Source organism: Lampetra fluviatilis, chromosome 24 (genome assembly GCF_964198595.1).
Source record: "Lampetra fluviatilis chromosome 24, kcLamFluv1.1, whole genome shotgun sequence".
Taxonomy (NCBI): Eukaryota; Metazoa; Chordata; class Hyperoartia; order Petromyzontiformes; family Petromyzontidae; genus Lampetra; species Lampetra fluviatilis.
Genome location: NC_136298.1, coordinates 3147977 through 3165228, shown reverse-complemented (window position 1 = coordinate 3165228; position 17252 = coordinate 3147977). Strand labels below are relative to the sequence as shown.

Below are 17252 nucleotides of genomic sequence, written 5' to 3'. Positions count from 1 at the left end.
ACACCGCCAAGACGCTTAACGGGCACAAAAGACCCGGTACTTTTTATGCACGTCACACAAAGCGAGATTTCCGTTATTAATAACGCGTTTGTAACCTTCGCCGATGAAAGATGTAGCAATAGCATAATCATACATCAGTTGTAAAGCACAATTTCTGTTTAATCTGTAAGTCTGTAAGAGAAGTAGATTACATTCTCTACTCTGCCTCGCACCCCCTCCACACCCGTCAAAACATTCCGCCACCTACAAAACTTTCCTGCCGTATAAAAAGTAGCGCCATAAAGCAACCACACCACACAGAATACACGTGTGCGTGAAGATCCCCTATGTCAATCCACTGCTAGATGAAGGGTTTAAAGGGGCTACACATACAGCAGTGACGTTACAACTGCTATGGCGGCACTTCCGAAGTTGACTTTCGCAGCAAGTGTGCTGTTAACCCTTTCCCATCCCGATGACGTAGGCGCACGTCAACATTTTTATAAAGTCACTTTTTCGGTTCCGAGGCTCCCACGAGGCCATGCAGGAGAACGTGGGGAACAGTTTGGCGCCAACTATCATAGAGTGCGGTCGTGTCGCTACGGTTTTCTGAACTGAGTACAATGTCTTTAAATATCGCTTGTGCGTTCCGAGATTCAGCGGTGAAAAGGTTAAGAGGTACACGAATTCCACAATAAATTGCTACGGTTTCAAAGGTGAACTATTAATCGAGGGTAGACATTGGGTTAAGACTGGCACTTGGGGGTCTATGTGTTCTGCTTGTCAACATATCAGAGGTTTAGGTCACATGGCTGGGTGACTCCACCCCCTGCCATGTGATCTGGCTGGGTGTAACCCCTCCCCCCCTTTTTAGCAATGTTGCTGCTGAGCGAGATAAGCCGCATTAATTACACAGGAAACAATGCATATTAATGTAACTGATTAAACATAACACATTTAGTAGTTGTGACAATACCCGAGCTTGAAATGCGTGTTGGGCATCCTAGGCCAAAGCCTAGGCACGTTTTTGGCACAGTAAGAGACACCTTCTTGGTTCTTTCGGTAAAGCCACGTAGAAGGGAAATAATAAAATAATACGTGACTACGTGACTTTACCGAAAGAACCAAGAAGATGAATCCCTGCAGTCATGAAAGCTTTAAATCGAAATTTAAGAGATACCTGTTTTCATATTCCTTTAAAATACATATTCAACGTCTGAATTATTCAACGTGTTATTTTGCACGTAGGCTTTCACGGCCGATATGATTCTTTATTATTTTATTTCGGGTTAAATCGTGTAGGTGTAATGTCGAGTATCATAGTTTTAAAAAGTATGACATTACACTAGCACGATCTAACCCAGGGGCCGGCAACCAAAATAACAACAAGAGCCATTTTTATTAGAATTCGGTAAAATTATTTCAAGATCTACAATGCATATGAAAACGAAACGGTCCTTACTAAGGTTGACGACCCGTGATCTAACTGAAAATAAACTAATTACAAATCGCTTTATTTTGCCTTGAACAATCGGACCCGCTAGTTTTCGCGAGCAGCTTATTTTTGCGAAACGTGGAATTCGACCGAAAGCGTCGCAATAGTCCCTGCGACACCCACGGACGCCGAATATAACCGATCATCGACGTCTCTCTCTACGGGACGAGCAATCTCGCCGCACGCGGCAGGAAGGGTAGGCCTAGCGAGGTTTCGAACGGCGCGGTTTTTCCCCGTCATTCTCACGAGGGTGCACCTCTTGCTTGACGTAACGAACGCCGCGAGCAAAACGTAAAACACGGCAACCAGCAACGCTAACCCCGCGGCGCTTTCTAAGGTTAAGGCGCTAACGCCACGCCAGCGACGTGGGAGACAGGACGGAGGGTGGAGGTAACACGTACACACACGTGTACATATACTCGGCGTGAATTATACATGGCCGTACAATAAAACAATACGGCGGCATCTGGCGACCCGCCGCTTTTTAACTCGACGGCGTTGTTTGCGGGGCGGCGATGTTGTGCACAAGCGTGCCACCGGTTTCGTATGTTTAATTATACACAGGAGGGCCAGGCTCGCAAAATGACATCCGAAGACTTGGTTTCCGCATCCGCCGTGAATATTTGTTGGGTCTCTTGTTTTAGTTATTATTATAAACATATCCACATAAATGATGGACATATTTAATAGGCTGGGATGGTAATGAGTCATCGGATATTATCTCACTGGGTCAGAAAGCATTACAGGGATGGTAAGAAATGTTTTACCGGCGCCGACTTAAGTTTTCCCCGAAGCTCCATTTATACTTGGCTGACGTCTCAGTGCTGCGATGGAGAATTATTAAACATTTATCGGCCCCTAATTACAGTGTACTCAAGATCTTAGAAGTTACGTGATGCGATAGAGGGGTGGGAGGGGTGGGAGGGTTGGCGGGCAGGCGGACAGCTCAGGGGGCCGGTATCGTGGTGTCAATGAGTCATCAAAGCAGAGAACCTAGGTTCAAATCCGGGTCTCAAACAGCCTGCGATTCGAGCAGCTTCTCAAGTGCAGCTGGGTGCAACGGTGGTTAGTGCCCCCCCCCCCAAAACGATGAACTCGGGTGACCCGAGGCCAAGGGCGCCACGAGGTCAAGGGCGCCCCGCTGTGGCAAGATGTTAACTCCTTCGCCTGGTATGCAGGAGTGCGTGGGTCCAATCCCAACCCTGACGCCTGTATATTTGGAGTTTGCATGTTTTCTCTCCCCGTGGTCGCGTGGATTTTTCTCCGGGTCCTCCGGTTTTTTCCTCCAAATTTATAAACATGTGAAATAGACACGACATGCGCGGAGGCCTTCATCCAGCAGTGGATTTGTAACTTAAAATTACCACACCTCAAACATTTGAAGGGCACTCCCAGCGGCAGTGGTGCCTACGCTTCACATGGCGACTCCCAGCCCTGCAGGTGGGAATTCGTCTTGCTAACTGGGCATTAAGTCTGCCAGTCGATTGTACCTGCGTGTAATCCGCTAATTGAGGAATTTGGGGGTAATTTAATGACCTGGGCAAACTTGGACCGTGACGCCAGCGCACAACAGCCTATTTGGTTTGAACGATGCCCTGGGATCTGTAACATCCTCTGTGAAGCAGGTGGAGCATGTTTGTCGGTTACACACCCACAGCATTAACCAGGGTGACCCGTCGGAGTCGTACCGCGGGTCTCTGCAACAGGCGATGTGTGAAAGCGCGTCTGCCAAAAGTAGTGAGTTAATGGCCTAAACCTGATCACCCACGGTGCAAAAAGGCTATATCACTCTAAATTTGGTCTTTGACATAATGTGGCCTATTCCAGCTGAGAATATAAAAAGGAAATTAGCTGAGTGACATTGGATGTACCTTATTGGGAATATAAGTGTGTCTCCCTAATTTGGAAAAAAGAATCCTATTGAAGTGACTTCAGAAATAGTTCCGTGAAAAATATATTTTCCAGGCTTGTTCTCCGACACGGGAATTGTACACCGACTACTGAGAATGTCTGCATGATCGTATATTAATTTCGTGAAATTCCTTGAATTTGAGTAAAAGATTTAATGAAATTAAAGGCAGTTGCATATTTCTAATTTTTCCGAGTTGTAATGTAACATGATTACTCATTAACATTCTTCAAATTACTATAACATGGCGTCCATAAAGTCATCATCCAGTTTTATAGAATTATAACTAAACAGCAGTTTCAGCCAAGCAGATGAACTGATAAACAAAAACAAAGATCCCCCGTATGGCCTTAACAGACTGTTGGGTCAAGTGCTGTTAGCGAGTAGCACCTATGAAGGCCGGCACAACATACGCGTGGGTGGGTGGCAAGCACCACACCCGGCCGCCTTTGTCTCCCAAGTACTGATGTCTGCACACCATACCAGGTACTCATTTAAGACAAAGTCGATCAAGAAGAATACCAGGATAGGTGCAATCATTCACCACTGTTATTGGTTGTGAGTGGTAATTAAACTCAGGTCGCCGGGTGTACATTGCAGTGCACTAACCACGACACTGTCGCTCCCCCATTACCGCACTAAACATCCACGCATCCGCCGTGGTTTTCAGAGTCTCAGGGATAGGGTTGCGACTCTTTAATCGAGTGCTTCAGATAATATCCGTAGATCCAACTTCTCGAATTGCCTGAACTCGTTCCATATGATTTGGGTATATGTCAAGGTATTTTCTAGGCGTGAAACTGCGCTATTAGGAACACAGAGTTCCAACAAAGCTCTTCCATTCCACTGTCGTGAACTCCGCATCATCATACCTGTCAAGCCCTTATCAGTGCCTACCTTAGTACACACCAATTCAGACCTTATTGGTCACCGCCGTGCCCTTATAAATAACAACGTTCATCCTACAAAGTCCCATCCCAAGGGAAAAACACAAACAAAAAGACCATTTTATTTTTTTTGCCCATATTGAAACGGCTGTACGCCGTATGGACCGGAAAACTCAATTTCCCTGTAAAAGAACACGGGGTAAACCGTACGGGTTGTCAGCGATGCATCATGCAAGCCTTTGACACGGCCCAACGGTTTCTCTCGAAGTGGACGGCTCACCGACGCGCAATTTCAGCACCAATGGGCCCCGCATCTTCAATGTCGCGACGCCGGCGTGAGACGCTGCGCGGTCCCGCTGGTGGGTTTTTTCTCTCATTCATGCAGAAAACGCTTTCAAAGCACTGCGCGTTCGAAGCAGGAGGGAGGGCCAATGTCAATCAATCAGCACTCAAGCTCCCGACTGCGAAGACCGTCCAGGGCACAATGGTGCCCCGAGCCCGTGCAGTGTCCCGACCAGCGCTCCGCCACGCTCCGTCCACTCTCTATTGTAGTGCCTTAAACACGGCCTTCAGAGTGATGAAGTCTCCTTCCATCTGGAGCCATAATTCACCAGTGGGGGATCCAAGTGGGGGGTGGTGGGGGGCGGGGGGGCGATGGGGGGGGGTGTCTGCTGATAGCCACCCCCTCCCCGTAGAGAAAATACATTGAATGCTTTTTATTATTAATGTAGTGTAGGGAGCAATCCACCAGGATCTGAATGACGTCCCTCACCACCTTTTGAACCCGCGCGCTTAACCTTCAACAATGTAACTTCAGCCCTGATGATGAGGAGGCTTAGAAGGCCGAATGGAGTTCACAAGAGGTCACAGACAAAACGCCGGGACCCGACGCGGAAGACCCGCGGCTCGACTGTCCGCGAAGCTTCTTGGCCACAACCCCTGGCACCGCATCCGCACATGCACCATGGCAGCAGCGGTTGCGGCTACTTGGAAGCGCAATCGGGAAATTAAAATCTCTCCGGTGTGTGACAACTGCCATCAAGAACAGAACCACGGCACGCAAAACGACTCAACGCCTCGATTCACAAACACGGAGGAGGAGGCATCACCACAGCAGCATCGATGCGATCCACTCCTCCTGATGCAAATCATCCGTCTCAACCAACCCTATGTAAAATTATAGCTGTTGCTCTACGTCAACATCAGCCATGCGAAGAAGATGGAGTGTCGGGCCCTAATTAAAATGCTTGAAATATTGGGATTGTCCTCCTCCTTGGGAAGTTTCTAGATCCGCCTCTGTCATTCACGAACATCTCATTCAGAAACATCCCTCCTCCTTTTAAGATTAGAAGTTTTCGTGACTGCAAGGATCCATACTCTTTGGTTTTCTCGGTAAAGTCACGTAGGTAAAAAATAATAAAGAAAACTAAATTAAATCACAAATTAAATAAATAAAATAAAAACTAAATTAAATCACGACGTTTCGGAAGCAACACAAGCCTCCGTCTTCAGGTGGAACCGCCACAGCAAAATTACTGTAGAGAATTGCTGTGGCGGTTCCACCTGAAGACGGAGGCTTGTGTTGCTTCCGACACATCGTGATTTAATTTAGTTGTTTTCATTTTTTATTTTATTCAGTTAATTTGTGATTTAATTTAGTTGTTTTCATTTTTATTATTTTTTACCTACGTGACTTTACCGAAAAAACCAAAGAGTATGAGTATCCCTCCTCCTTCCCACGATATCGCACTGAAGCAAAGCACACACGTTCATTCGTGCACAGCATCTTGTGATCACGCTTGGAAGCTTCATAAAGACGAATTGTATTGCATCGCCAAAGAGCCCAACATATGAGAAGACGCCGAGACGACATGGCGTAGCAGAAACCCAGCGATGAGAAACGTTTTAGAAAATTAACTTACAAGCACAAGCTCCATTCCGAAGTGCGTCCACCCAGACAAAGCCATTACGTTAAGATCTCGCACACGCTGCCAGTGGTTAAAAAAATATGTTATCCAAAAAAACGGGTTATCCACTGCAAAAAAATTACACACTTCAACTGAACAGACAGAAGTGGAGGGAGAAAAAAAAACATGATAAGACGCTTTAAGCAGAAGGGGAAAAAAACACAACACGCAAAAAAATTGATCGCTGTACAGTGTGCGGCATGCGTACTTGACGTGACCAGCAGGAGTCAAGGTGAACGGCTCACATCAAAGTCGGAGGACTCCACATGGCTGTGGGCCGACGTTATTTATAAGCGGAGGGGTGGGTAGAACGGTAAAAATGTCGCCCCCTTTTCACTGATATAATCACCATCGCCGCAAACGCGTTAATTGCCAAGGTAAGGAAAGGTTAAGGCAGACCTTTATGCTATTATGCAATGATTCACAAGGGGAAAAACATCTTTCATCTTCTAGTCTAGAAGATATAATGCTGCATGGGGTAAGCTGCTCGCATTTTTATTTTAATACGTAGGCTTTTACGACCGATATTATGATTCATAATTAGTTTATTTTGGGTTAGATCGTGTGGGTATGAAGTCAATGATTTTAATCATGACCCTCCACTACCCAACACAGCCAATCAAATCGAGCTGTCCCGTAGGCAAATACACCGACCCATTCGGTTTTTCAGCAAAGCCAGCAGGAAGTTGAAAAGCAATCAAATTGTTGACAATTTCAGTTGACACGCAGCATCATCAGAGGTTATCAACAGCTAAGCGAGAGCTGCTTTTCAACATTTAGGGTATCGCCGAAACACCAAATCAATCGGCGTGCCTGCCCACGTGGCAACTCCGATTAGCACGGTTGGCGAAGAAAGTTCAACTTGATTTGATGACCCAACTCAAAATAAACTAACTAAGCCTGCATTTTTTTCTTCACTTGCTTCTATCGTGTGCCTCTTCTCAAGTCACATCCACGATAATCACAAAGAGGCCCACCGACTTGCTCAGAAACACACAGACTCACATACACGAACAAGATTAATACACTTACATAGAGAACCAGAGAATTACATGGAGGCCCAGAGATGTATATTGAGACCCAATGACTTGCATCATCTTCGAATTCATAAGTCTCATGATTGCACAGGTTCAGCAAATTACACGGAGGCCCAGAGACGTACAAGGAGACCCCAGCCAGAAGACCTGTTACTGCACGAGGTTAGCTGCTCAGATTTGCTCAAAACATGCGCTTCTATTCTGCACCACGTCTCTAATCACATCCACCATCCTCACATCGAGATCCATAGAATGACTTAGAGACACACAGGCTCACATACACTTACACGATCCATACATTGACATAGTGATCTATCGACTTACTCAGACTCATACATTCGCATGATCCATGAACGTACATAGAGAGCCAGATATTTAACATGGAAACCCACGGATGTACACAGATGCCCCAGAAGCCCTGTTACTGCATGGGGTTGACTGCTCATATTTTCTCCCTCCATGTGCTTCTATTCTGCACCTCTTCTCTAGCCACGCCCACTGTCCGCGTTACACCCCATCCTCCCCCACGGTCTCCTTCTCCTCCTGCTGCCCTGCACCGGTGGAATCTCTGTAGCCCAGCAAATGGTATCACCTTGGTCTCTTCTCAACACGTGCCAAAAACCATGTTACGTCTCGCCTCCCCCCTTACCTTCGAAAAAATTATTAACCCCCGTTGAGGCTCTAACTTATTAATTCCTCCTCCTTGCTTTCAATTTGGCGCCAAGGTGCTGAGATGTTAACTCCCTCGCCGGGTATGCAGGGGGTCGTAGGTTCGATCCCAACCCTGACGCCTGCCGTATATTTGGAGTGTGCGTGTCTCTATCTCCCCGTGGTCGTGTGGATTTTTCTCCGTGTCCTCCGGATTTTCCCTCCACATTTAGAATCAACATCACGCGTTTATAGAGTATTTTGGCTGCTATACATTTCCACAAGAGCCACTTCGTTGAGCTATCATTTGTGGTCAGGTCGCATTTGGAAAAGAGCTACGTAGCTCAGTGGGACTTACCTGGTAAAATTAAAATAGTTTAGTTTACATTTCCAACAATCCACCTTTTTATTGTAATCTGTCCTTTCAAGCACTTGTATTGGTAGATGGCCCACTGATGTGCGACGATCCTCTTACCATCATCTCAACAGGTGATGGACTCCTGTCAAAGTGACGGCTTTCCCAATCGACATGCAGATGGTTAGAAAAAGCAACGTTGCTTTATCCATAGTTTCTCCCTGTTATGTACGTGGGGTATCTATCGGCCAGTTTGCCAAATGTAATGTTACACTCAAGTAATCAAGCACTTTTTTTGTCTGTTTTATTTGTTCCCCTTCCGCCGCACCTCCGATTAGCAGGTATGTATGGTGCGAAAGACGTTCAACGCACATACATTCAATGTGGAGACTGAATCGCGCAAACTAATCGTTGTGTGCGAGACACTCCCCCTGCAGGTGTACCAGGTGCCTCGTGTCAGTCAGTACAGCAAGTAAGCTATCAGCCCATGTGTAGAGATTTGCACACAAAACAAATCCTAAGAGCATGGGCACCCTTCAGGTACTGCACTTCCTCCCAAGCGGGTAAACAGGAACCTCCCGGAAACATCCTCAAGACACATCTGAGGCTTTCGAGAATAAACAAAAAAAATCAGTAATTACTCATTGCTCACAATACCTGCTAGCCCTTACTTTATATTCTATCAACTGACCTGAGCTCTCCTCCTTCGGCTCCACGAGACGTGGCAGCGCACGGAAAGGCGCCGGCACAACCCAACAGGAGGCAAACGGCTGGGCCGTGTGTCCCAGGATGTCGGACCAAACAGCCGAAATTTAATCAATAATAAAAATATGACTCGCAGAAACAATCTGACTACGGTGCACTTCTGAGGCTACACTCTCAGGTGGTGCATCCGAAGTCCTCGCATTTGCGGGCATTCTCTGTAAAGGGCTTCCCCCTGCTGTCCAAAGCGAGCATCAGCACATCGCGCATTAGCAAACACCCACCCACTGTGTACCGAGTGGTGGGTGGCTGAAGGTCAGACGAGTGTTACTTGCGTTATCCCCATTAGAAGGGCTGCCCGCTTGTACAAAGAGCATAATATGTCAATCCACTATGGGATAAAGGTCTTCCCAAGCCACGTAAGTCACGGAGCATGCTCGATCATACTTCACCACACTGGTCAGCGTGGGTTGCTGATGGGGGGGGGAGGCCCAGGACCGAATAGGATATCACACACCACTGATGTTAGCCATGGACTGCAATCGAACCCGGGTAACCTGGGTTCGTAGTGCTGTACACCAACCCCTGCACCCAAGGTTCAACCAGAAATAAACTAAATAGCTTCACACATAAAACGCACTCTTGCAACTGAACGCACTGACACAACAACTTCCACAACCTCTACCAAATACTATTACTTGTACCAGGTGGAGCAGGCCACATGTTGTACCTGGATATCTCTTGCCTATAATCACCTGGGGCAAGCCAGCAGTATTTGTTTAACGGGTCACACACTGCTGGAAAGACTAAAGTGACATTTCAACCTTGTTATCACCTTAGCATTCAAACTTCCAACAATTCCCTTGCCTGCCAAAACTATTCCCGACCAAGTCAATGATCCGCCGTTCACTCGATCCAAAAGTTCAACACCACTTCCCCCGAAAGGAGGAGTGCTCCTGCGCATGGCACCACGCAAAAAAAAAAAAAGTCATCTAACAACAAAGCCCGTGGGCCAACAGAAGCCTTACTCTCCCCCCTGCCCCCCACCCGTACCGTCAATGAGTGCCTGTGTGTCCGGATCGAACGCAGGCATCCTGTCTTCATCGTCCAGCGTGTCCTGCTTGTCTCCCTGGGCGTCTCGCTCCTGTGGGGTGTGAGAAGGGGCAGCACGGTCAGGAGGAGAGAGTCTGCGTCCACAGCACCCACCGTTTACTTGTGTTCATGAAAAGAAGGCCGAGAAGCATCGTCAGCGAAGGACCGCTGTGCCAAACGTGTGACCTCTTGCGAAAGCATTCGCATGAACTTCTCTTGATGCTTCTAGATTTGAAGCTTTCGTGACTGCAAGGATTCATATTCTTAGGTTTTTTCGGTAAAGTCACATAGATAAAACATTAAAATTAATAAAAGTAAAACAAAATAAAAAATCACGACGTTTCGGAGGCAACACAAGCTTCCACCTGAAGAGGGAAGCTTGTGCTGCCTCCGAAACGTCGTGATTTTTATTTTGTTTTACTTTTATTAATTTTAATGTTTCTCTTGATGCCATAAACGGTGTCTCGAGTGATTGGTTTGATCCACGTATCATGGGGGCGACCGTGATACGTAGGTCTACGCCTTCGTTCCTCTTCAATAGATACAAAATGCATAAGCCCAGATCATTTTTAACAGGGCGTAACGGTGGCGAGATGTCATCTTCCTCACCTGGTATGCAGGAGGTAGTGGGTTCGATCACAACTCTGACACCTGTATATTTGGAGTGTGCATGCTCTCCCCGTGGTCGTGTGGATTTTTCTCCAGGTCCCCCAGTTTTTCCCTCCACATTTGATAATCAACATGTGGTTAGATTATTTGGCTGCAATAAATTCCACTTGATAAGCCACTTCATTGAGCTATCATGTTGTGGCCCGGTCACTTCTGAAAAAGAGCTAATAGCTCAGTGGGCTTTACCGGGTAAAAAAAAATAGTTTAATGAGTAAACCTCCCCCACAATTCCCACACTTCTGCTCTACTTTCCCATTTCCAAACTACACTGTCTCCCTGTCGACTTTAGCTGTCTGTTTAAATTTCTCACTCTAGTCTATAAATCCCCCCAAGGTCTTGCCCCACCCTATCTCACTTATCTCAAATCTTACTCTGTCCCATCCCGTCCTCTACACGCCCAGTAGTCTCCACTGTCCCCCTCTATGCCTCCCTCGCCCTGTGCCCAGTCCCTCCTCTCTCGTTCCTCTTCCCTTCTTGCTCCCCTCCACTGGAAACAACTCCCACTGCACCGCATCAAACAATCATCTCCACGATAACCTGCAGCTTCCCCTCCTCCTTCCTTAAAACAACCACCATCTCTTCTACTGAGCCCATCCTGCCACTGCTACTCCCTGCCCTCACCCCCCAGCTACAACCAGGCCTACCCCAACCCCTATCACTACCCCAACCCCTAGCACTACCACTATCACTAGCCCCATCACTACCACTATCACAACCACAATAAACATAACTACCCCAACCCCTATCACAACCCCTATCAGTGCCAGAGGTGTGGACTCGAGTCATGTGACTTGGACTCGAGTCAGACTCGAGTCATGAATTTGATGACTTGCGACTCGACTTGGACTTGCATAACAATGACTTTGTCCCACCTATGAGATGTGGACTCGAGTCATGTGACTTGGACTCGAGTCAGACTCGAGTCATGAATTTGATGACTTGCGACTCGACTTGGACTTGCATAACAATGACTTTGTCCCACCTCTGCCTATCACTAACTTTAACCCCTATCACTAACCTCAACCATTACCCCAACCCCTATCACTACCCCGATAACTAACCCACACCCATACCACTACCCCAACCACTACCCCTATCACTAACCCCAACCCACAACGCCTGGGTGTCCCGTGACCACGTTCCCTCCTGCCAGCGAGCCTTTCCACACTTCATGCAACAGCCTCAAGGTAGTGCACCCAGTCTGGCACAAGCGCCGACGCGGTGACGTCACCGCACCACACCCGGCGGCGGACACTGCGGACACTGCTGCTGCTGTTGTTGTTGCGAGCGGTCAACTCGCCTTGAGGTCGTCCTCCACGTGGTGCGCGTCGTCCTCGTCGGTCTCGTCGCCGGCCTCATCGTCCACCTCGTCGTCCACCTCGTCGTCCACGTCGTCATCCACGTCCTCCCTGGGTTCGTCGTCCACCTCGTCGTAGCGGAGGTCCGGGAAGGGCTCGGCGCCTTCCTCGGGCGTCGCGGGCTCCGCGGGAGGCGGCGGAGGCGGCGACTCGCCCACGTCGCCCTGAGGTCAAGCGAGATCGCAGGACGGACGGCGTCAATCTTCCACACGCAGACACTGATGAATTTGCCGATAGCACATTAATATATAGAGGACTGCAGATCTTGGAGAAGAATTTTGTGCCAACTCACTGCCTGGCTGCCGACTTTCCCACTTGTTCGTCGCGCCCCCAAGTCGTTCTCTCTCTTCCAGAGCGAACGAATACCGGCGCATCTCGCTTCGTGAGCGTTCTTTCCTCGGAGAATTCGCCATCACGAAAAATTAGAATTTAGACCAAATTTGGTCACAAAACGAGCAAATGATTGCGTAACGAGCGGAGACCGATCTATCAAACACGTTCCGTGGTGGCAGGGGGTGCACTGCAGCATGCGGCTGTTTACCAGCTGGGAGGCCTCGTGGTGGCACTAATGGGGGGGCGGGATAGGTAGGGTGGAGCGTGGGTGGGGGAGGTGGAGGCGCTAATTAAATGTAGACGCCGAGGGCAGGTTACTGCAAGCACTGTGGTTATTCATGTGTGGGAAGTGTTACATTTGATGTTTTATGACTCTATTTTAAAATTCTAAGTTGTATTTCTCACGTAAAAAAAAATGTTGTTCAAGAGTGGAACATTTTTACTATACACATTCACCACAAGAGGGTGGGATAGGACATGTCATTCACTCCCCGTTTGCAACTCAGAATATGTATTCATGTCCAGTAGGGGCAAATCATAACGTTACAACAACAAATACACAAACAATTATAGGAGTGCTAAGTATAAGAGATGTAAGCAAATCGCTTTAAAAAATAGAAAACTAAAACTCAACTCTTTTTAGATTACCAGATAGAGCCCACTGAGCTTATAGCTTCTTTATCAGAAGCGACGTGGCCACAAGCGTGCGGTCACGGTTGGAATGAATTGCCCGTGATGCTGGGGGGAGATCCCGAGATGAATGGGACCGATCAGCGCCAATGCGTCTTCCTTTCTCAAGCGAGCGGTACGGGCGAGTTGGCGCTCATTTCCAGCGGCAAAAATGTCAGACTCAAAAACCATCCTTTGCTCCTCTCCGCCCTAAGACGGACTGCCGCTCCATGGACAGCGGTCACATTCAGATGCTTATATATATCCAGAATTGTAATTGAATGTCATGCTTCGCTTCCAAGATTGGTTATCTATTACAAGCAATGACAGCAGAACCAGGGTTTAGTCACATGCTGCTACTGCATTGATTGGAACCCAGAATCTCAACGGGGCCAGCTCGCAGCCACCCGGCCACCGAAACGATGAAGCGTTTGATTCTCAGAGCTGGAATTCATCCAAATTAAGTCCAAGAAGGTCGAGGGAAGACAGCAAATTGAGTCCATAGGCAATTTGATAAAGCTGACGCAACTGGGACTATCATGAACAGGGCTAAATAGAAGACCATGAACGGAGACGTCTTTGAGAAGGGATATGGCACAGAGAGGGAGAGAGAAGAGTGAAAATACGTTTTAACGCAAGAGTTTTTTTGAGTTAGCTCACGTAAACATAAATGTGTCGTTAAAGCCGCCACCACCCGACACAATTGGTTACCAGTTCAGCACACCTGTTTGTTGGAGAGTTTAACGACACATTAATTTTAATGCGATCTAACCCAAAAAAGACCTTTATCATGGATTATATTAGCCGTGAAAGCCTACGTGCTAAACTACATTTTATGTGCTGGTCACCTGGCTGAGACCATAAACCCACGAGAGTGGTTCAGAGGTCAGAGTGCAAACCCATGAGCCACCCAGACACTCCGCAACGAAAACAATGCCTTTAAATAGTGTCGATGGGAAGAGGGACCCAGGAGCCACCCAGACACTCCGCAACGAAAACAATGCCTTTAAATAGTGTCGATGGGAAGAGGGACCCAGGAGCCACCCAGACACTCCGCAACGAAAACAATGCCTTTAAATAGTGTCGATGGGAAGAGGGACCCAGGAGCCACCCAGACACTCCGCAACGAAAACAATGCCTTTAAATAGTGTCGATGGGAAGAGGGACCCAGGAGCCACCCAGACACTCCGCAACGAAAACAATGCCTTTAAATAGTGTCGATGGGAAGAGGGACCCAGGAGCCACCCAGACACTCCGCAACGAAAACAATGCCTTTAAATAGTGTCGATGGGAAGAGGGACCCAGGCAAACGGGGGCCAGGTCGAGCGAGTCGATCCTTCACCTCCAGTCTCAGCTTCTCCTTGATGCCGTCCCACACCGACTCCTCGAATCCTTGCAGGTCCACCGTCTCAGCTCCTCCCAGAAAAGTCTGCAAGCCAGTCAATTAATTACAATTAATAATAATAATAACATGATGATGTTTAAACACGTATAGATAATCTTTTTTAACAATTCAGTAACCTATTTTGAGCTCTATTTCAGCAAAAATGCATCATGAATGGGACCTGACCCTTGTATTCAAGTGCTATGTTTTCACTGATTTTGCCACTAGATGGCAGATGCATCATGTGGTCAAAGATGGTGAAACCCTCGCACAACTGCACATTAGTAATGAATGATTGTATGTCTGTTGAACTTGTTTTGCACCATCCGTAGCCAACCATGCCAATGAAGCGACGGGTTTAAAAAAAAATTGTCCTCTGAGTAAAAGACACGTGCAATCTACCGAAATACGAAGCTGAGATACAGCGGCATTTGTACAAATCTGGGCGATGTTTACAAATGGGTGGAACTGCTTGCAACGAGGTGAAGTGCATGTTTGTAATCTAAAGCTGCAGCTCTGTCGATCCATTGCTGGATGACAACCCCTCCATGTCTGTTCTTAAATAACTGACCAATGAGACGATGGCATCCATATGTGCAAAGTATTAAACTAAACTCTTTATTTTACCAGGTAAGGCCCACTGCACTATATAGCTCGTTTTCAGAAGTCACCTGGCCACAAATGATAGCTCAACGAAGTGGCTTATATCATGTCGAAATTCATAGCAGCCAAATAAGCTAAACGTATATTTCTAAATGTGGAGGGGAAAACTGGAGGACCCGGAGAAAAAATCCACACAACCACGGGGAGAACATGCAAACTCCAAATATACAGGCGTCAGGGTTGGGATTGAACCCACAACCTCCTGCACACCAGGCAAGGGAGTTAACATCTCGCCACCGTGGCACCCAAGATGTAGCCACGACTCAGGTCCGCCAACAGAGATGAATGTCACCCCCGAATTGCATTGTGTTCTCAACGAGCTCACGCTACGCAGAACAAAAAGACGATTGGCTCCATAAAAAAAAGGGCCATTTATTTTACACTGTAATGTGTTGTGCGGGGGTTCGTTGCTGGGCAAATTTTACTTTCTACACTCGAGAAGCTTGTTTAATATCTCGTTCTTAACTGACATTCATTACGTGGCAGCGAAACAATGAGCCTGGACTCGCTCCTTCCACTAGTTTTCTCTGGCCATGGTCACTGTTGCCTCGAGGCCTACATTTTTATCTATTTTTAAAGTCCTCTTTTATAACTGCGTGAATACACCTTTTGCTTTAAATCATCACAACTGGCTGAAATCTGAATTCAATTCCACAGGAGTGCTGGCTAACGCTACATTAAACAAATTATTTGGTGTCGGTGCGGCAGCAATGGCAGTGCACAAACAAAATTATCAACAACAACAAAACCTCAATCTTTAAAAACACTGCCTTAAAATGAAAATATATTATATTGTTCTGTGAAGGGCCATTTCCCAAAATGACATCTCGTATATATTTTTTTTATTTTAAGGCAGTGTTATTGACGAATGTGTTGAGTGTTTTGTGTGTATGGTATTAGTCCCCCACCCACCAATATGCCCAGTAACCTAACCCCCTCTCAATCTCAAAAAAAATATCGGCTCTGGCCTTGCGCACGGTGCGCAGAACGCACAGCGGATGCCTCTCCATCGATCATCGAGCAACACTTGACAGCGCTCAGCAAGACTGCTACAACCCAGCACATTGGGGTGACGGTTCGGGAAGGGACCTTATCATCCAGCAGTGGATCGATCAAGGATTTCGACGATGATGATGATGGCTCAGCGAAAGAAACGTCGGGTGGGGCGAGGCAGCGCAAGCCAAACACGCGCCCCGCACGCGTCTGCCATCAAAAGAGTGGCGACCCCTTCCACTGCCCCGGCGACCGTGCGCCCCGTCAAGGCCGCACAATGGGCACAAAGCTCGGTCTGGGGGTCACGGCACTTTGCGCACATGCATAAGCCGTGCGGGCGCACGCCCAAGCGCTCCGCAAGGAACGTAAATAAGCAGGTCGGGCAACGTAGATATAAATAGTATGGTGGATAATAAAGGAACGACATTGTGTCTGAATTTGAAAAGGCACTTCAGATACCTCTGCCTGAGACGACCGACACCGCCACCAGAGATGAACCGGTGGTCTTTTTTTCATTTTCTTTACGAGAACAACATACGTTCAGGGCCGGGCGCTCACGCCGGTGAGCGTGAAAAGACGACGACGGTAGCGTCACGCCCGCGCGACGCTGAAAGGCGAGCGTGCTCGCCACACAAGTCAGGTATTTTCTCTTTTTTGTTTAAGTAGAGCCAAAATCCGAATCGTATTCCAGTCGAGGGGCGGTGCTGCAAGCGACGTCACAGCTCGCACATATACGAGTTTAAAGATAACCCATATTTAGCTTAATTGCAACACTTTATCGTATAATCCTACTAGTTTGTATTTTTGTATCGTCTCCCCATGGATGAATGGATTGCAAAATAAATAAATAAATCACTCAACTTAATCCCCCTTTTAAAAAGCCTACTTTACAGACAGTCAGATCTTGTGGGTTATCGAGTTTTTACCAGTGCAACTCACAACCGTGCTATCAGCATTGTCAGCAGACTAACCAGGTGTCCATACGGACGCCCCTCACTGTTGTTGCAACAGAACTTCACTTCGTGCCAAACGGGTCCTGGCAAAAGTCACTGCAACTGGCTTCTTTATCCACACGAGATGTGTGGTTTCATGTCATGCAAATGGTGCTCATC

At 47.4% G+C, this 17252-nt stretch overlaps 1 protein-coding gene across 1 annotated transcript in view; it reads right to left on the bottom strand.

Annotated features, from left to right (window-relative positions):
* PRKCSH (PRKCSH beta subunit of glucosidase II) overlaps positions 1–17252 on the bottom strand; it is a 94528-nt gene that overhangs the window by 60511 nt on the left and 16765 nt on the right. Inside the window, exons 9-11 of the mRNA XM_078867520.1 lie at positions 14443–14529; positions 12041–12262; positions 10033–10123 (exon numbers count right to left, since the gene is read on the bottom strand). Coding sequence (XP_078723646.1) covers positions 10033–10123; positions 12041–12262; positions 14443–14529 — 400 coding nt within the window. The remainder of the gene's footprint in view (positions 1–10032; positions 10124–12040; positions 12263–14442; positions 14530–17252) is intronic.